At 41.8% G+C, this 20,738-nt stretch overlaps 2 protein-coding genes across 3 annotated transcripts in view; one reads left to right on the top strand and one right to left on the bottom strand.

The window, feature by feature from the left end:
- cox15 (cytochrome c oxidase assembly homolog 15 (yeast)) overlaps positions 1–20,738 on the bottom strand; it is a 21,252-nt gene continuing 514 nt past the window's right edge. Inside the window, exons 2-9 of the mRNA XM_014199095.2 lie at positions 7,771–7,952; positions 7,415–7,537; positions 6,623–6,809; positions 4,346–4,513; positions 4,180–4,261; positions 2,127–2,281; positions 1,770–1,883; positions 1–1,633 (exon numbers count right to left, since the gene is read on the bottom strand). Of these exons, the coding sequence (XP_014054570.1) occupies positions 1,502–1,633; positions 1,770–1,883; positions 2,127–2,281; positions 4,180–4,261; positions 4,346–4,513; positions 6,623–6,809; positions 7,415–7,537; positions 7,771–7,952 (1,143 nt within the window). The 3' untranslated portion in view covers positions 1–1,501. The remainder of the gene's footprint in view (positions 1,634–1,769; positions 1,884–2,126; positions 2,282–4,179; positions 4,262–4,345; positions 4,514–6,622; positions 6,810–7,414; positions 7,538–7,770; positions 7,953–20,738) is intronic.
- cutc (cutC copper transporter homolog (E. coli)) overlaps positions 20,048–20,738 on the top strand; it is a 10,193-nt gene continuing 9,502 nt past the window's right edge. Inside the window, exon 1 of one of the 2 annotated variants that reach the window (XM_014199125.2) lies at positions 20,048–20,131. The gene's annotated coding sequence lies outside the window, so the exon portion shown is untranslated. The remainder of the gene's footprint in view (positions 20,132–20,738) is intronic. The other variant, XM_014199107.2, reaches the window with a different exon arrangement.

A 20,738-nucleotide genomic window follows, 5' to 3' on the forward strand; every position in this document is an offset into this window, starting at 1 on the left:
TATGGTCTAACATTGCCTTTATTTAAAGACATCTCGAGTAACAAAACAAACCCAAGATTCCATATGTATTTATCACACAGACACTCACGCCCTAAAGCAATATATAATACATTATTTAACATACAAAGATTGCCCTCCAGCCACTGATCCTGGCTCAGACATGCCGGTATACCTCAATCGTTCAGGTAAGGATTGGGGGGGTTGGGCAACTGATCCGAGATCTGTGGTTACCGCAAGCATTAATATTCACCCCAGTATGAAAATACAGAAAAATCAAGAGGCAGTGCATTGATCAGCAGAAACAGACAGAAGTCAAAGGATGAGAAACAACTCAATAAGTCAAAAGCATTCATGTCCTGTCCGTTTCAGAAGCAAAAGGCACACACACACACACACACACACACACACACACACACACTTCCTATGTCCCCGTTAGTATTATGTAATTATTGTATGCAAGCCTTTAAAATGATCAGTTGACTTTTGCGTTCCAGCCTGAATTTACAATGCCCCATAATGACAAAATTAAAACAGGTGCTTCAACAAAGTACTGAGTAAAGGGTCTGAATACTTACGTAAATATGATCGTTTTTTTATATATGTGAGGGGAGAGTGCAAACATTTCTAAACCTGTATTTGCTTTATCATTATGGGGTAGTGTGAAGAGTAAAAAAACGACTGAATCAATTTTAGAATAAGGCTGTAACGTAACAAAATGTGGAAAAGGTGAAGGGGTCTGAATACTTTCAGAATGCACTGTAGATGGATGAGTTTTTTTATTTCTTGAAATTCAGGCTGTAACAACAATGTGGAATAAGTCAAGGGGTATGAATACTTTCTGAAGGCATTAAAAGGTGCCGACATAGGATTTCTTTTTAGAATTTTTGCAATATAATTTCAGAAAATGTCCATAATATGTCTGCCACTAACAGTGGAATCAGTGTTTCACAGTATTACTTACCCGCCAGTGTTGTGATTGGCTGTGATAGTCACCTATTGATTTCTCCCGCCGGAGCAGAATCTGTTTTCAAACTTGGAAAGCTGAACTGAATTTGTGGCCGTTCTGCTCAATTCAATTTCAGTTTATTAATAGTCACTATTTAGTGACATTGAAATTACATCTGTCGTCAGCTACAGTAATGCCTTTCAGTGAGATTTCTGAACTACAGGCGACTCACCTCCTGGCCCAACCACTGCACTGCAGGGGAAAAATGTAGTAAAATAAGCTTGAACATTCTTGCCATTTCATCAATCAAAACAACCTTTATATGACTTAATTTTAATGTTATGATATAACTTAAAACCCTTGGAAGGAGCTTGCAGCTTTGCAACATAGAAGTTCCCCGACATAGTATCAAAAGACCCAAACCATTGTTTTATAGAATGATTCTCTTCTCTCCTCTCTTTTTTCCTGGAACATCTTGTGAATATCTTTTTTTTTTTTTCTTCCTTGGACTGGTTTGTCTCTGGAGGCCTGTTCGAGTCATGGCAAAGTGGGCATCTATTTGGCCACCTTCCTGAGCTCTGCGAGGACCCAGATGGCCAATGAGAGCAGGGCGACAGAGCCTGACTGGTGGGTCGCTGCCAGGGGAGTGGGCACGTAAAGAAGCAGGGTACTGATGCCCAGGGCAACCTGAGGATGAAAACACAGGGACAAATTAACACCCATTGTACATACTGATTTTCAAAAACACTCTCCCCTCACAGACTTAAAAGCATCAGTGTAAAAGAAAGCATTCGTGTATGACGTACTGTGTGTGTGTGTGTACCTGCGCATAGGCCATAGCTGTAAGGCAGGATATGGCTATCTTAGCTCTCCTAGGTAGCATCATCCTCCTGGAGAACATATAGAGACCTGTGATGGCCGTCAGAGACGAGATTGCCTGGAGGGAGAGGCAGGGAGTAACAGTTACTGTTTAGTGGTCATCTGTGGCTCAGGTGGTAGAGCACGGCGCTTGCAACGCCAGGATTATGGATTCGATTGCCGCTGGGTCCATCCATACGAAAATGTATGCATGCATGAGCGTAAGCTGCATTGTTTTGTAAAAGGTATGAAGTGCGAAATCAATAACCTACATAAATAACAGAAATCAGATTAATAAAACGAGGCTGGGTGCGTTATGTACCAGAACCCGATGGTCAAACTGAACAGTGGTGGGGTTCTCAAAGAAGTTCTTGAGTGTTGGAGAAAAGGCCAGAAGGTCGTCAGGGATCCATCTGTCTCCCATCATAGGGAACGAGTTATACACCAACCCAGCATCCAGCCCTGCTACAAACGCACCTGTAACACACAAACACGGACACACACCATAGTCAGTCATGTTAGGGTTATTATGGCTGGGATGATACCAGTATTGTGGCAAGGAAACAAAACTAGGGACGGGACGATACCAGCATGGCGATACGCATTGGTATCGTGGCAAGAAAACAAAATATGAAGCGTATTTAAAGTCTTTAGGAAAACAGCCCTAATGTTGGAAGCATCATTATGTTTACATTTAAATGTTTTGTCATTTAGTAGACGCTCTTATCCAGAGTGACTTACAGAAGCAAGGACACAACAACAGATTTTTCAACTAGTCGGCTCGAGGATTCGAACCAGCGACCTTTCGGTTACTGACCCAACGCTAGGCTACCTGCCGCCCTGTCGTCATCCAGAGTCACATTTATTTATTTTTCCCTTGGGAAAAAGTTGCGATACTGGTCTCATCACAGCCTTACAATACTGGTCTCATCACTGATGTAAGAAGGGCTAAATAAATAAATTTGATTTGATCACAGCCTTGACTCTTTCCATATTTTGTTACGTTACAGCCTTATTCTAAAATGTATTAAACACATAAAAATCCTCAGCAATCTACACACAATACCCCATAATGACAAAGCATCTTGTTTCCATTGATCATCCTTGAGATGTTTCTACATCTTGATTGGAGTCCACCTGTGGTGAATTCAATTGACTGAACATGATTTGGAAAGGCACACACCTGTTTATATAAAGGTCCCACAGTTGACAGTCCATGTCAGAGCAAAAACCAAGCCATGAGATCAAAGGAATTGTCTGTAGAGCTGAGACAGTGGCGTCCATCATTCTTAAATGGAACAAGTTTGGAACCACCAAGACTCTTCCTAGAGCTGGCCGCCCGGTCAAACTGAGCAATCCGGGGAGAAGGTCCTTGGTCAGGAAGGTGACCAAGAACCCGATGGTCACTCTGATAGAGTTCTAGAGGTCCTCTGTGGAAATGGGAGAACCTTCCAGAAGGACAACCATCTCTGCAGCACTCCATAAATCAGGCCTTTATGGTAAATTGGTCTAATGGAATATTGGCCAAACACTATTTACAATGACCATGAGAAACAAGATTCTATGGTCTGACGAAACCAAGATTGAACTCTTTGGTCTGAATGCCAAACGTCACATCTGGAGAAAACCTGGCACCGTCCCTAAGGTGAAGCATGGTGGTGGCAGAATCATGCTGTAGGGATGTTTTTCAGCGGCATGGACTGGGAGACTAGTCAGGATCGAGGCAAAGATGAACAGAGCAAAGTACAGAGAGATCCTTGATGAAAACCTGCTCCAGAGCTCTCAGACTGGGGTGAAGGTTCACCTTCCAACAGGACAACGACCCTAAGCACACAGCCAAGACAACGCAGGAGTGGCTTTGGGATAAGTCTCTGAATGTCCTTGAGTGGCCCAGCCAGAGCCCGGACTTAAACCTGATCGAATATCCCTGGAGACCTGAAAATAGCTGTGCAGCAACACTCCCCATCCAACCTGAGAGCTTGAGAGGATCTGCATAGAAGAATGGGAGAAACTCCCCAAATACAGGTGTGCCAGGCTTGTAGCGTCATACCGAAGAAGACTTGAGGCTGTAATCGCTGCCAAAGGTGCTTCAACAAAGTACTGAGTAAAGGGTCTGAATACTTACATAATGTAATATATTCTTTTTTTTATTAGCGAAAATGGATAAAATCCTGTTTTGCTTTGTCATTATGGGGTATTGTGTGTAGATTGATGAGGGAAAAAATGATTTAATCAATTTTAGAATAAGGCTGTAACCTAACAAAATGTGGAAAAAGTCAAGGGGTCTCAATACTTGCCGAAGGCACTGTATATACACAATGCACATCCAAACCTGCTACAACCGCCACTTTGGCACACACAGCACACACCATTACCTGAGAGTGCAGTGAGGAAGACCAATCCTACAGTGCCCTTAGCAAACCCCCTCAGCTGGTTCAGACGCTTAGTATTAGCCAACTAGGAGTAGAGGAAGGGGACACGGATTCAAAACATGATTAATATGCAAAGTTTGAGCTTTCGCGTGTGTGCGTGTTTCAGTACCTTGTGCGGCTCGACCATCAGTGTGAGTCCAGTCCATAGACTAGCACAGTAGAGCAGCAGAGCTGACCCTAGGTGAGCAGACAAGCGATACTGACTGACTCGGGGGACATCATAGGACTCTGGCTTCTCCTCCAGACCACTCTTCACCATGTACCAGCCCAGGAGGCCCTACAAGAAGGGAATGGAAAGAGATGGGGAAACCATTTTAGACAACTTAAGACTGTAGAAGCCATGTACAAATTAGGTTCTCAGACAGTCCCAGAACATTTGTGTACTGTATCATCTGGAAGAGGCAAATCCAGACCTGCCAATCTTGAATAATTTGTATGAGTACCACTTCAGCATCGTGGCTGGTCCCCACAACTGCGCAAGCGACACTCACACTGCTCAAGTCATAGGCAAATGCACCTTTTTTTGCCTAATAATGATGTTGGCAGAAGACTGCCTCGGTAGGAATGGTAGGCTATAGAGTTATGGGTACTAGGTAATTGGCTGCTCTTCAGTAGCTAACTAGAAATACGTTTAAATGTACAATCAGGGCTCTCCCTAGGATTTTCAGACAAGGTGGTGCTGATGTAAGCCTAAGGTTGGGTAGGGGGGAGGTCCAGAGGTGGTCAGCATTAAATTATAGCAAAAGCCTTGTGTTTGATATTTAATGAAATTAAGGTGGTCTCCATGACACTTTCATAGGTAACATTTAGTGGTAATTATTATTCTAATTAATAGGTGTTTTTATGTGGATAGTCTAGTGAAAATATAAATTGTCTTATTCTTACATTTTGTTGGGGAGAAAATTCGGAATAATTAAATGACTGGATACCATCTTGAAGTCTAGCGTACTGTAGGTTACTTAGAATATGAAGCAACTGAACTAGGTCTATATGAGCTTGTTTCAGAGCTCCATCATCTTCATTTATTCAGTCATTGTCTCCATCCCTGACCTAATCCATCAAGTTAGGTCTGACTACTAGGCTCCCATTCATTCAACATGCCTTGTTGACATTGGTGAACTGACTATTATCACATCATTTGCAGCCTACTGTTGACATACAGCTGTATCAAGAGGACAGATCAAGAACCGATTAACTAACATAAGCCTACTAAATCTTTAACAGTCTAACATAGCTCTCTGAAGGACGGTATCTGCCATGTTTGTTTCCATCCACGCAGCGATGCGCACTGAACTTTGGCAACACCTCACGTTACTCATCAATGGCCTCGCTACCGTTGCAGAGATAAAGCACGTGCGGGCAAGAACGTTTTTCGCTTAGTTGACTAACCGCTGTAGCTAACTACCTTCGTCATAATGTCGCCTTAGCTAAGGAGCAAATTACAAAAGAATTGTGGATATGTGCTTGACTAACACATACAATATGAGATGCCCCCCTGATTGGCTCAGCTCCAACTTCAGACGGTTGAGTCAAAAACCACAACGTGCCAACAATAAGCAATATTTTTTTTGTGCATATTTTATAGTTTTTTGTACCAGCATATTTTTACCTCTAATTGTGTGCATGATACGCAAAATGCCTGCAGGTTGTCAGGTCTGCGAATCCACAGTGCTTCAGTACGCCGCCATTCCCTTCATAGATCGGTTGACCTATCCTTTCCCTCTCACTCTGAGGGGGTTCGATTAATCTCGCCCGGGCGCCCGTGTAGGCATGTTTTGCACCGGCTGAAAGTTGATTGGATTCGATGTGGAACCAGGCTGTGTTGAGTGTGAGTCAGTTGCCATGCTCTGTCTGATGGCGAAGCCGGCTCAAAACAAAGTGGCGGAATTAGGCACATGTTGTAATTAGTAAGATTCTGTGTCTTCCCATGCAAAGTGAACACGTTTTACATGCCTCCCCAATGAAAATGAGTTCAATTCCAGCATTTATTTTATGGAAAAGAGATGTACGTTTCTGGACGATACACCATGCTGCCTTGTTGACATCATGACCGAGTGGCGCAGATTACTTTTCGATTTGAGAAGGGCACTCCTCCCTCCCCGCTTTCGCCCGTTCCAGGTTCAACCCGGGCAAGTATAAAATAACTCCCTCCCTCCCTCACCCTCAATCACATCCTTCTTCACCTGGAAGAAAACAAATCCCAGTATACGTCCCTATCTGTGTTGAACTATCGTGTGCTCGCTCTCACTTTCTTTTTCTCCCTCTCCATCACTTCATCCTCCAACCCTCCTCCATAGGTGGAAGATGACAAAATCTAGAGTCTCAGTGCGCATCCCATCATAAATTTGTTGAACTATACCCCGTCCCCCCCCCCTTACTCGCTTACCTGAAAGAAGACAAATCCACAGAGTCCCAGTGCACGTCCCTTCATAGATCTGTTGAAGTAGCCTTTCTTCCAGAAGTAGATGGTGGGGAGGACATAGGCCAGCCCTACCAGCCTGCCCCACATCCTGTGGCCCCACTCCATGTAAAAGATGAACTTAAACTCTGGTAGAGTCATGTCATGGTTCATTCTGGAGAAAAACAGAGTGGACAGTGAGTCAACAATGAGATGAGTAGTCAAAAGTCGTTTGCAACAAGCTATATTTGACAGAAAGGCTTGCTATTTTAGAGTGATTCCCAGGTGAAATTAAATCTAACCAATGGTTTGAGATAGTTAATTCCTTTAGCATTTTAAGAGGACATTTGGAGGACTTATTTTCTAAGGCAGCTATAAATTGAGCATTTTCACACCACTGTCGAGTATCTTAGAAAGGTCAGAAACAGGTTCTTAAAGGGATACTGCAAGATTCTAAAATCAGATGAACTTGTGGATACCATTTGCATGTCTCTGTGTGCAGTATGAAGGAAGTCAGAGGAAGAATGCTAGCGTACCTGTAGACTTCCAGTCATTGCTCTAACACCACTTAGCATTGGCTCGCAAAACTACTGCTAACTTCCTTCAAATTGCACGCAGAGACAAACAAAAAAATTGTATCCACGAGTTCATCAAACACTAAGTAGAAAAAACAGGAGAATCTCCCAGTATCCCTTTAAAACATAATTATACATGTTCTGTTGATGTAGACTTTGAGGTAGCCTAACTATCAAGACTTATACATACAGGCCAGGCACTCACATTTTGAACTCTGGGAACTGCCGGTACTTGGCAAACTCAGCCTCCCACTCGGCCCGAGTCTGAGGAGGCTTCATCTCTCTCACCAGGTGCCAGTCTACCATTGAGAGCCCTGACTCCGTCAGCCTGGATAGGGAGAACACACACAAACAGGATCTCTCAATACATTACGTAGGAGTCGTCTTCACAACCATTACAGCTAACTAGCTAGGTCTTGCAGCTCCAAGTTTTTCATCTCACATTAAATCAAAGTAGACCCATTCTCAGTTGTAATTCCCTTGAACACTGAAGATCCAACCAATGTGGTTACAACTACAGTACATAATACATCGCTTCACTTCCATGATGTGTTGCATTACCTTGTGACACCACCCAAAACCACTGCCCCGACCACCAGTCCACTGCAGCCCAACAGCCATCGGCCGAGGATCCGATTGGTGGCCGCGTTGGGAACTGTAGCTGGAGCTGTGTTGACTCCTGCCTCTGCTGTGATGGAGTGCTGGCTTCTCTTCGCCAGCCATTGCCGCAAATGAGGAGTCCGCTGTTGTTATGGAAGAGAGGGATGTTAGACCATCAGCTATACACTGAGTGTACAAAACATTAGGAAATTCCTACTCTTTCCATGACAGACGGACGAGGTGAAAGCTATGATCCCTTATTGATGTCACCTGTTAAAATTCACTTTAAAAAAAAAATCAGTGTAGATGAAGGAGAGGAGGCAGGTTAAAGTTTGTGTATGTGCGCCATTCAGAGGGTGAATGGCTAAGACAAAAGTTAAGTGCCTTTGAACGGGGTATGGTAGTTGGTGACAGGCGCACCGGTTTGAGTGTGTCAAGAACTGCAAAACTGCTGGGTTTTTCACGCTCAACAGTTGACCATGTGTATCAAGAATGGTCCACCACCCAGAGGACATCTAGCCAACTTGACAACTGTGGGAAGCATTGGTGTCAACATGGGCCTGTGGAAGGCTTTTGACACCTTACAGAGTCCATGACCCAACAAATTGAGCCTGTTCTGAGGGCAAAAGGGGGTACAACTCAATATTAGGAAGGTGTTCCTAATGTTTGTACACTCAGTACATACCATGGACAATTTTATGAATGTATACCGCCTTTTATTTTTTTACCACCTTTTTCTGCCCAATTTCGTGATATCAAAATGTGATCTTGTCTCATCCCTGCAAGGTCGAGTCATGCCACAAGGAGTCGCTAGAGCACGATGAGCAAAGTAAAGCCCCCCGACCAAACCCTCCCCTAATCGAGACGACGCTGGGCCAATTGTACGCCGCCCTATGGAACTCCAGGTCACGGCCGGCTGTAACACAGCCTGGGATTGAACCCCAGGCTGTAGTGATGCCTCAACACGGCGATGCAGTGCCTTAGACCTCTGCACCACTCGGGAGGCCCTTGTTTCTCATACTAAGATGGACAAGGATGTGTTGTTTTTGCACATATTTGTTCATTGGTTTTGCAACAGTCGGTTGATTGGTCAGTTCATTGGTTTTGAAATATGTTGATGCCATTGATTAAAAGAGTAAGAATCGGATGTAATGTCCAGCTTGTTTTGGTAAACAATATAAGTGTACAAAACAATTATCAGTTGGTTGCATAAATAATAATGACTAAATGTTACATGACCTGAAAATTAGGTCAAAATAAGAATAAAAAACGTTCTTAATATGTATTGGCAATAATTAAGTTAATAGTGAGGCATGGAAAAATGTCTTGTCACGCTGGATGTTTGAAATATGAGTAGGTATGATGATTTGAGTCATGCTTCTTCAACAGTGGAATAAAAACAATTAGCACTTGAATGTTGTAAAAAAATACTGGAGTGATGTATGATTGTTAATAAAATTGTTCATAGAATAATTTTTTATACTGCGTCCATGCGTATAGGTAACAAGTATATTGAAATTAAATTGTTTCAAGTCATTGAAACCACGACCTGAAAATTGTGTCCTTTAACTTTCACTTTCAACCAAAACTGAGCGTAGATTGGATGTCAGGCAGTTGTCTTTACAACATTTTTTCTAGGTGGGATGCCTCTACTGCCATTCATTCCAATTAGACTGGTTTTGGATTTCTCCCTGACCAAGATGGCTCCCATTTTCACCCCATTATGGAACTTTTAGGGTTTATGACATAACCCCTCTAGTATTTAATAGGATCTCTATAGGATGCGGTAAGTTAAAATTCCTTTCGTAGGAAGGCTGGGGGCAATTTCATGAGTTACGACATAGAATCTGTCGGGTGATTAGTTTAGCCCTCTTGGTTGCGTGACGTCTCTCTGAACCCTTACTAAAACATGACTGACAATTTCTGACAATTTGCCGGTGGCACGAGCTTGCTAAACAGAAGGCTTTGTAGAGCATCTGTGTGACGTCACGCACTCAAGAAGGCTCAACCAATCACACGGTGGGTTCTATGTCGAGACTCATGAATATTCATGAAATTGCCCTTTCCAGAGTACCATTATTTTTGAGAGAAGACAGAGTGCCGAGTTGATTAATCCTTTTATACAATGGCTATAATTTAATACATTTTCAGGTAGAAATGTGTTCAACATTCATTGAAGTAGCTAGCACATTGCCATGGTAACAAAACAAACCTGCTAGTTTAGCTAACCAAACCATCGGTCCTGGCTTGCTATTTTGAAAATAGAATTCAACAATGACAACGTTTTCAATTAGACTTATGCTTCTAAGGCAGCGCAAACATAGAACATGCAAGAATGAACTTTATCCATTGAATTCTACTGTGCTGATATACCGGGATTATAAACTGGGTGTTTCAAGCTCTGAATGCTGCGGATTGGCTGACAGCCGTGCTATATCAGACCGTATACCACGGATATGACAAAACATTTATTTTACTGCTCTAATTATGTTGGTAACCAGTTTATAATAGCAATAAGGCACCTCTGGGGTTTGTGGTATATGACCAATATACCACGGCTAAGGGCGTTGTGCCTAAGAACAGCCCTAAGCCGTGGTATAATGACCATATACCACACCCCTCAGGTCTTATTGCTTAATTATACAATGGGTGGGTCTAATCCTGGATGCTGATTGGTTAAAACCGCATTCCAGCCGATGTCTATTCCACAAGATAATGGATGGGCTGGACATGCCGGGAGATGAGTTTGGAGGATTGGTCTGCCATGTAGCCCGCTTCTGTCTATAACGTGAGCTGTTCAGTATGTGTTGATAGTCCTTTCTACCGCGCCGTTTTTCAAAGATATAACGTTAGCCATTGAGAATTACAAAAGGTTTGCTACTTTTCTCACCAACATTGATGCCCCGAATTTAGCAGGCGCTATCGACAGATCAGTAGCAAAAAGTGATGGGCTACTTTCTGCACATGCCATGGTCAGTGTGAACCGGAGTGACTTGACACAACGCTAGCCAAACAAGATGTAGCTACAAACAAAACATAGTTAAATGGTTCCAGTCTGCCGTGAAGCGATCGTCTGTGTATATGGATAAGAGTCAAGCTACATTTTCAGATATTATAATTTCTAATTTAGTTTTCATTGCAAGTTAAAGCATACTGTTAGCTAGCTAGCGAACGTTAGCTTGCTGGCTCGCTAGCTAACGTTACATGTATGATCTGTGTAGTAATATTATTCGACTCAGAAATCCACTTGCATTGCTAGTTATAGCCTAATGTTAGCTAGCTAACATTGAACCTAGTTGGTTAGCTTTACCTACCTGCAGATTCATACTACAGCTATGTTTGTATTGGTAGTAGTATGAGTTGGGATTATGCCGGTCATTGTTTAACTAGCTACATGTCTAAAGAAAAGACTCCACTTCACCAGATGATTACATGATCCATCAAATTAGCCAGGTGTGTCTGGGGGTGATTACAGCCATCTACTATATTTCATGAACATGGGTACATGTCTAGACAATAGTGACCCATCCACTTAGCTAAATGTTGGTGGTTATAGCATTTCCTTCATATGACCCATCAATTAAGACAAGTTCAATAATTATAAAACATTTATAAAATATTTATCTGGACACTTTCTGTTTTTGATATCGCTACTAATGCAAGTAACCATTTCACTGTACCATTTACACCTGTATCCTGTGCAAATACACAGATTTTATTTGACATAGTGTGTTTACCAGAGAGTAATGTGAAGTACAATATACAGTTTGAAGTACAATATATACTGTATATTGTACAGTTGAAGTCTGAAGTTTAGATACACCTTAGCCAAATACATTTAAACTCAGTGTTTCGCAATTCCTGACATTTAATCCTAGTAAATATTCCCTGTCTTAGGTCAGTTTGGATCACCACTTTATTTTAAGAATCTGAAATGTCAGAAGAATAGTAGAGAGAATGATTTATTTCAGCTTTTATTTCTTTCATCACATTCCCAGTGGGTCAGAAGTTTGAATGATACCAAATACTAATTCAGGGTATTGCCTTGGTAGCCTTCCACAAGCTACCCACAATAAGTTGGGTGAATTTGACCATTCCTCCTGACAGAGCTGGTGTAACTGAGTCAGGTTTGTAGGCCTCCTTGTTCCCACACACTTTTCAGTTCTGCCCACAAATGTTCTATGGGATTGAGGTCAGGGCTTTGTGATGGCCACTCCAATACCATGACTTTGTTGTCCTTAACCTGTTTAGGATAGGGGGCAGTATTGACACGGCTGGATAAAAAACATACCCGATTTAATCTGGTTACCACTCCTACCCAGTAACTAGAATATGCATATACTTATTACATATGGATAGAAAACACCCTAAATTTTCTAAAACTGTTTGAATGGTGTCTGTGAGTATAACAGAACTCAAATGGCAGGTCAAAACCTGACAGATTCCTTTACAGGAAGTGGCCTGTCTGACCATTTCTTGAACTTCTTTTCCATCTCTATCATTTACTAAGGAGCTCTGCTCTAACGTGACACTTCCCACGTCGTCCATAGGCGCTCAGAGCCCGGGAAAAAACAGAATGTCGTCATTCCAGCCCCAGGCTGAAACACATTATCGCCTTTCTCAAGTGGCCGATCAAGGGACACTGGGCTTATGCTCGTGACCCCGACCGCCCCCGCCTTTGGGATTTTTTCCTCTGTTTGCCGAAAAGGAGATTCCCTGTCGGAATATTATCGCTTTTCTACGAGAAAAATGTCGTAAAAATTGATTTTAAACAGCGGTTGACATGCTTCGAAGTACGGTAATGGAATACTTAGAATTTTATTGTCACGAATTGCGCCATGCGCGTGACACTTCTTTACTATTTCGGATAGTGTCTGGAACGCACAAACAAAACGCCGCTATTCGGATATAACGATGGATTATTTTGGACCAAACCAACATTTGTTATTGAAGTAGCAGTTCTGGGTGTGCATTCTGACGAAGACAACAAAAGGTAATCAAACTTTTATAATAGTAAATATGATTATGGTGAGTGCTAAACTTGCCGGGTGTCTAAATAGCGAGCCCGTGATGCCTGGGCTATGTACTTAGAATATTGCAAAATGTGCTTTCACCAAAAAGCTATTTTAAAATCGGACATATCGAGTGCATAGAGGAGGTCTTAGGAGGTCTATAATTCTTAAAATAATTGTTATGCTTTTTGTGAACGTTTATCGTGAGTAATTTAGTAAAATGTTAGCGAATTCCCCGGAAGTTTGCGGGGGGTATGCTAGTTCTGAACGTCACATGCTAATGTAAAAAGCTGGTTTTTGGTATAAATATGAACTTGATTGAACAAAACATGCATGTATTGTATAACATAATGTCCTAGGGTTGTCATCTGATGAAGATCATCAAAAGGTGAGTGCTGCATTTAGCTGTCTTCTGGGTTTTGGTGACATTATATGCTGGCTTGAAAAATGGGTGTCTGATTATTTCTGGCTTGGTACTCTGCTGACATAATCTAATGTTTTGCTTTCGTTGTAAAGCCTTTTTGAAATCGGACAGTGTGGTTAGATTAACGAGAGTCTTGTCTTTAAATGGCTGTAAAATAGTCATATGTTTGAGAAATTGAAGTAATAGGATTTTTAACGTTTTGAAAATCGCGCCACAGGCTTGCAGTGGCTGTTACGTAGGTGGGACGAATTCGTCCCGCCTAGCCTAGAGAGGTTTTAAGCCATTTTGCCACAACTTTGGAAGTATGCTTGGGGTCATTGTCCATTTGGAAGACCCATTTGCGACCAAGCTTTAACTTCCTGACTGATGTCTTGAGATGTTGCTTCAATATATCCACATCATTTTGCTGCCTCATGATGCCATCTATTTTGTGAATTGCACCAGTCCCTCCTGCAGCAAAGCACCCCCACAACATGATGCTGCCACCCCCGTGCTTCACGGTTGGGATGGTGTTCTTCGGCTTGCAAGCCTCCCCCTTTTTCCTACAAACATAACGATGGTCATTACGGTGAAACAGTTCTATTTTTTATTATTTTTTTCATCAGACCAGAGGACATTTCTCCAAAAAGTATGATCTTTGTCCCCATGTGCAGTTGCAAACCGTAGTCTGGATTTGTTTATGGCGGTTTTGGAGCAGTGGCTTCTTCCTTGCTTCTTCCTTGCTGATCGACATAGGACTCCTTTTACTGTGGATATACACTGCTCAAAAAAATAAAGGGAACACTTAAACAACACAATGTAACTCCAAGTCAATCACAGTTCTGTGAAATCAAACTGTCCACTTAGGAAGCAACACTGATTGACAATAAATTTCACATGCTGTTGTGCAAATGGAATAGACAACAGGTGGAAATTATAGGCAATTAGCAAGACACCCCCAATAAAGGAGTGGTTCTGCAGGTGGTAACCACAGACCACTTCTCAGTTCCTATGCTTCCTGGCTGATGTTTTGGTCACTTTTGAATACTGGCGGTGCTTTCACTCTAGTGGTAGCATGAGACGGAGTCTACAACCCACACAAGTGGCTCAGGTAGTGCAGCTCATCCAGGATGGCACATCAATGCGAGCTGTGGCAAGAAGGTTTGCTGTGTCTGTCAGCGTAGTGTCCAGAGCATGGAGGCGCTACCAGGAGACAGGCCAGTACATCAGGAGACGTGGAGGAGGCCGTAGGAGGGCAACAACACAGCAGCAGGACCGCTACCTCCACCTTTGTGCAAGGAGGAGCAGGAGGAGCACTGCCAGAGCCCTGCAAAATGACCTCCAGCAGGCCACAAATGTGCATGTGTCTGCTCAAACGGTCAGAAACAGACTCCATGAGGGTGGTATGAGGGCCCGACGTCCACAGGTGAGGGTTGTGCTTACAGCCCAACACCGTGCAGGGCGTTTGGCATTTGCCAGAGAACACCAAGATTGGCAAATTCACCACTGGCGCCCTGTGCGCTTCACAGATGAAAGCAGGTTCACACTGAGCACGTGACAGAGTCTGGAGACGCCGTGGAAAACGTTCTGCTGCCTGCAACATCCTCCAGCATGACCGGTTTGGCGGTGGGTCAGTCATGGTGTGGGGTGGCATTTCTTTGGGGGGCCGCACAGCCCTCCATGTGCTCGCCAGAGGTAGCCTGACTGCCATTAGGTAGCGAGATGAGATCCTCAGACCCCTTGTGAGACCATATGCTGGTGCGGTTGGCCCTGGGTTTCTCCTAATGCAAGACAATGCTAGACCTCATGTGGCTAGAGTGTGTCAGCAGTTCCTGCAAGAGGAAGGCATTGATGCTATGGACTGGCCCACCCGTTCCCCAGACCTGAATCCAATTGAGCACATCTGGGACATCATGTCTCGCTCCATCCACCAACGCCACGTTGCACCACAGACTGTCCAGGAGTTGGCGGATGCTTTAGTCAAGGTCTGGGAGGAGATCCCTCAGGAGACCATCTGCCACCTCATCAGGAGCATGCCCAGGCGTTGTAGGGAGGTCATACAGGCACGTGGAGGCCACACACACTACTGAGCCTCATTTTGACTTGTTTTAAGGACATTACATCAAAGTTGGATCAGCCTGTAGTGTGGTTTTCCACTTTAATTTTGAGTGTAACTCCAAATCCAGACCTCCATGGGTTGATAAATTGGATTTCCATTGATTATTTTTGTGTGATTTTGTTGTCAGCACATTCAACTATGTAAAGAAAAAAGTATTTAATAAGATTATTTCTTTCATTCAGATCTAGGATGTGTTGTTTAAGTGTTCCCTTTATTTTTTTGAGCAGTATAGTTACAAAGTAACATGAAATTGAAGCCACCAAAATAGGAGAAGATATGAGGGATGAAATTCAAAATTGAAGTAGGATTCTTTAAGAAATGTTTAGCCCAATTTATCTTAAAAGCATTATTATGAAAAAAATGAGACCACCATATTCATATGTGTTCATAACGACAGATTTCCTAATATAATGTGAACCATTTTTCCAGATGAAGTTGAAAAACATCTGGACAACCGCTTTACCTATACTTGTAGGGACTGGGCTGCATAAGTAAGGCTTGAAATACCTTCAGCTTTAGAAAGCAATACTCAACCTTTCAAGGATAAATCCCTTCGCAACCTATGGTTCATCTTCTTTTCATTTTTTTCAATAATAGGTATGACATTTAATGAGCATCTTTCCTGTTGATCCTTAGATACGGTAATCCCAAGGTATGTTACTTTTTCCTTGACTGGAACATTGCATATAGAGGGTATCACAGTGTTTAACAGCAAACAATTCACACTTAAGGTTTAGGCAAAGACCAGATGCTTTGGAAAAAATATTTATCACATCGACTGCTCTAGGAATCTGGTCAGCATCTTTCAAAAAGAGGGTGGTGTCATCTGCAAGCTGACTTATGATAATATCTCTGTCAGCAATAGAGATCCCTTTTATATTGCTGGATTTAACAGAACTTGTAAGAAGTTGGGTTGCAAGCAGGAAGAGGTAAGGCGAAATTGGGCAACCTCGCCTAATTCCTCTTTTCAAATCAAATCTAGGAGAAATGCCATGCTTTAATGTAATGGAACTGTTCCCATTCATAGTTAATAGTACAACAAAATAATTCCCCCAAACAAAATTTCAAGGGAGAGAAATAGAAATGCATGTTCCAATGTATCGAAGGCTTTATAAGAGTCTAAGAAGACAAAACTATCTTCGATGATTAGATCAGAATAGTCAATAAGGTAATGCCAATTACACCAGTCGGATCTTATTAGATATATGTCTATTTCTCATGAAGCCAGATTGGGTCTCTTATATAATTGAGTCCAATACTGCCTAATATTTTGTAGTCATTATTGAGCAGACAGACTGGACACCAATTACTGAGGAGAAGCAAGTCTTTCTTGGGCTTAGATATTAATGTAATCAGACCTTGAGTCAAACTGGGTGGGAAAGCATTATTTGCAATGCTTTCAGAAAAGACCTCCAACAGAAATAGGGCTAACTGTTGAGAAGTTTTGTAAAACTCAGCAGATATACCATCAGTCCCAGGAGACTTATTATTTTTAAGGTGTTCAATAGAATAAATTACCTCTTCAACTATAATAGGGTCATCACACCGTTCCTTCTCAGCCTCCCCAATTCATTTCACATTCCCCAGAGTAAAAAAAAAAGAGAGTTGAGGAAACCTCACAAAACTTAGAACTATATAAATTACTGTAGAAGTTGCAACTAAAGTTAGATTAATTTGGGATCATCTGTGATGAGAAAATTAACATTTAATTGTTGAATTGTATTATTTTTAGAGTGGTATTTTTCTAACCTGAAAAAAATATGAATTTTGTTCACCCTCTAGCCATTTCTTCCTAGATCTGACAAAGGCTCCCTCTGCTTTAAGTTAATACATATCCTCCAACTTGTGTTATCCTCCTCTGAGAGACTTTCAACAGGCTTTTGAACAAGACAGGTGATATTTGTAATTACACTTCTTCAGCTCTCCTCTTCTTGGCAAGAATACTCCCATAGTTTCATAAATATTGTCCAACCTCATATTTAAAAATCTCCCAGTTAATACTGTATGAATTGGCATTTACAGCTTTGCTCCAGAAGTGTGTGATTAAATTGTTTATCTCCATCTTGACCAACTCATGTTTTAATAGAGCTATTAAGCTTCCAGTAGGATGCTCTGCCAAGACCATAATCAGAGATTAAAAGTTGAATGTCAATATAAATAGCTCTGATCAGTAAGGGGAGTGGCAAGGATGTTAACAGAACTACCCTGTTAATCAAAATATTTAGACACCAGCCAAAAATGTATGCCTGATTGTCTGAAGTGTGCCTTATTACTCCAGGTAAGACTTGTCATTAGGAAACTTTACTCTCCAAATACCTATAATATCAAACCTTTCCATAAACTGCCTCAAACTTGTATTCGTAGAATTGGACTGTCCCAGAGGCCATCTATAAATTAAATTATTCTGAGAAATATTAAAATCCCCACCTACTATAAGTAAAGCATTAGGGAACTTGGTTAGCCAATGGAGAATACACTTTTCCAAAGATTCAACTAACTGATCATTTTCAAGTATGGAATTGTACCATAAATGTTGGTGATAATAATAATAATGTTGCAGTTAATAACAAGGCAAAGAAAGTGACCAAAAGAGTCACAGTCAGAGTGAAAAAAGCTTCCATTGAAATTATTCTTTAGAGTATTAACTCTAGCAGAGCGTTCAGAACCATGACAGCCATACATAATTTCCCCACTGAGATCTCCAGAAGTTGACATCGGTAGAAACTGAATGAGACTCTTGAAAAAAACATAAATCTGTTTTAAGCTGTTTGGCAAATAAAAATAAGGCTTTCCGCTTTACATTATTTCTTAACCCCCTAGCTTTATTGAGTGAAACTATAGACAACGACAAAGTGGAATACAGAACAGAAAGTACTACAAGCTAAACAACAATCGCAAATCGAGTCAGAATGAAAAGAAACCAGCATTGCACACCATATAGATATAAATGATTGAGTGAGAATAGTTTAGCATAAAAGATTTTTAAAAAGAGCTTGCCTATACTGCAGATAAAAATATCAGAAGTCAGAGAACAAATCAAATAGTAAATATCCATTACTCCAGTAGTCCTGTGCAGTTAGAATGAAAGTTAAATAACCTTAGAGCCGGGAGTGGGATCTGATCACAGAGCTAGCTATCTAGGTAGCCTATGCTGATCACCAGGCACAGTCTGACAGTCCTCATGGAGGAACGTTGATTTCGGATCCGTTGATGAAAGCGCGCCCTCTGATGAAGTAAGCCCCTTTCCCCTTTTTTCGTGATTTTTTCCATAGCTGGCCACAGTTTCTCTCTCCTTTCTCTGTCTGCCTTCGAGAGGTATTCAGCAAACCGCAGGTTGCTGTCACGTAGGAAGGTAGATTTCTTGGCTGCTTTCCAAGTGGCATCCCTGTAGATCCGTGATGTGGACTGGAGAATGACACCTCTGGGCTTGGAGTCACCCTGCCTTCTCGTGTCGAGGCAATGTAGTGTCGACAACATCTGCTAGCTTAGCCTTCTCCTTAGGTAGGATAGCTTGGCAGACTTTGATGGTCTCTTGCCGCACGTTCTCCCCATCTGCCTCGGGAACTCCATAGTCTCAGAATCCACCGTCTGGAGTATCTTTCGAGTTCCGCGATTCTTCTTCAGTACAAGTCCATCTTTCCCTCCTTTTTGACACGCTTTCGATGTGGGTGACCTTAACATTCTTGATTTCCATGCATGCAAAGTCAACTGTTTTTAAGCCCTCTATTTCATTGCGTTGTCACTGACCATTTTCTCTATGGCATCAGCCTTGCATTGATGAGCCTGGAAAGAGTGGCGATAACATCATTATTGCCAGTGGCATCTGGGCCCAGTTCAAACATGCCTTTCTTGGAAGCTGGAGGTTTGCGTGGGATTATATGCAAAGAAGGAAAATCCTCAGTCTGTCAGGCCAGTATAGCTGTGGCAGTTGTCAATCAAAGCACTTACCTCCTGTATAATAACATTGGATGATGCCTGAGCATTGCTAGCCGAGGAGGTAGCCAAGATTTCTCTTTGTCACATTTTGGAAAATATAATCTTAAATCATCAATAACCTGGTATTTTTAGCAAGCAAAGTATTAATTTGATAGTTCAAAATAATACACTTTTCTCACTATGTGTCCAAAAATTTGGTATGCAGAGCTCAGAAGGAAGCATGTGCTCAAGCTGCCATCTTGGAGTCTCCTGAACAGGCTTTTTTTTCTATTGCCTACTTAAGTAGACGGTCTGACGTCACCTCGTTTTAGCTAATGTACTTCAAAATTGTCAGTCATGGGTCAATAATGTACGGATATTAGAAGCATGTCTATCCATTACATTTAATGACAAACCATCTAACTACTTGGTTAAACATATGAATTACCTGTTGCACAACGTAACGTTCGGCGCAGGTGTTGGTAACTGGTTTGCCATACACACCTGTACAACAGGTAATTCATATGTTTAACCAAGTCGTTAGATAGTTTGTCATTAAATGTTTTAGATAGACATGCTTCTAATATCCGTACATTACTGACCAGTGACTGACAATTTTGAAATACGTTAGCTAAAAACCCTAAAGAGGTGAAGTCAGACCGTCTACTTAAGTAGGCAATAGAAGAAAAAAGCCTGTCTATCATGTTCATTTGATTGGGTTAAGACGAACCGTCACTCCAAAACTAGCGGACCAATGGAGACTCATTGTCTACGCTTCCCTCTAAACCCCGCCCTTCACGGAAAAATAACGACAAAACTCGCAATCGAAAAGACTGGCAGTGAAAGCAAAGATACGAGTGGCGCAACCAAAAGGTAGTACATGCAGGCAAGGGCGTAGGCAAAATGTATTCAATAGGATTGATTGCTGGGAAAGTTTAACCGAAAACGATTTTGCATTCGTTTTCAAATATTTTTTAATCATGTCACAGAGTTTTGCTCTCGCTTTAAAATGATTTGCTAACAAGTTTTTGCTTCCAACATCATTATTTAACCCGTCCTCGAAAATATGTTTACATTCTCAACTCTATTTTTCATGTTAACAATTAATTTATTTGGAATTCAATACATATGGCGTGAAAATGACCCCATAAATGTAATCGTCACCAATCAACTGCATTGCAGTTAAAAACGACTGCCTACCAGCACCGATTTCTGTATGCTAGCTATGTTACCAGTTTATATGAACTGGACTTAGCATTTAGCAGTCACTTCTAAATGTGAAAAGGAACAACTTCTAAATGTTATGCAGCGAAAAACAGCCACATATCCAAATTGGAGTTTAGTAACCACACTGTGGGCGTGTTACAATACATCAATCATGACGAATATCCAGTTTGTTAGATTAGAGTTGTTTAATGTGCTTCAATCGAGCGTCCTTGTTCTATACCCCACGGTCTGCATTGCCCTCTTTAGTTACCGC

The sequence above is a fragment of the Salmo salar genome, chromosome ssa01 (genome assembly GCF_905237065.1).
Source record: "Salmo salar chromosome ssa01, Ssal_v3.1, whole genome shotgun sequence".
In the NCBI taxonomy this organism is placed as follows: Eukaryota; Metazoa; Chordata; class Actinopteri; order Salmoniformes; family Salmonidae; genus Salmo; species Salmo salar.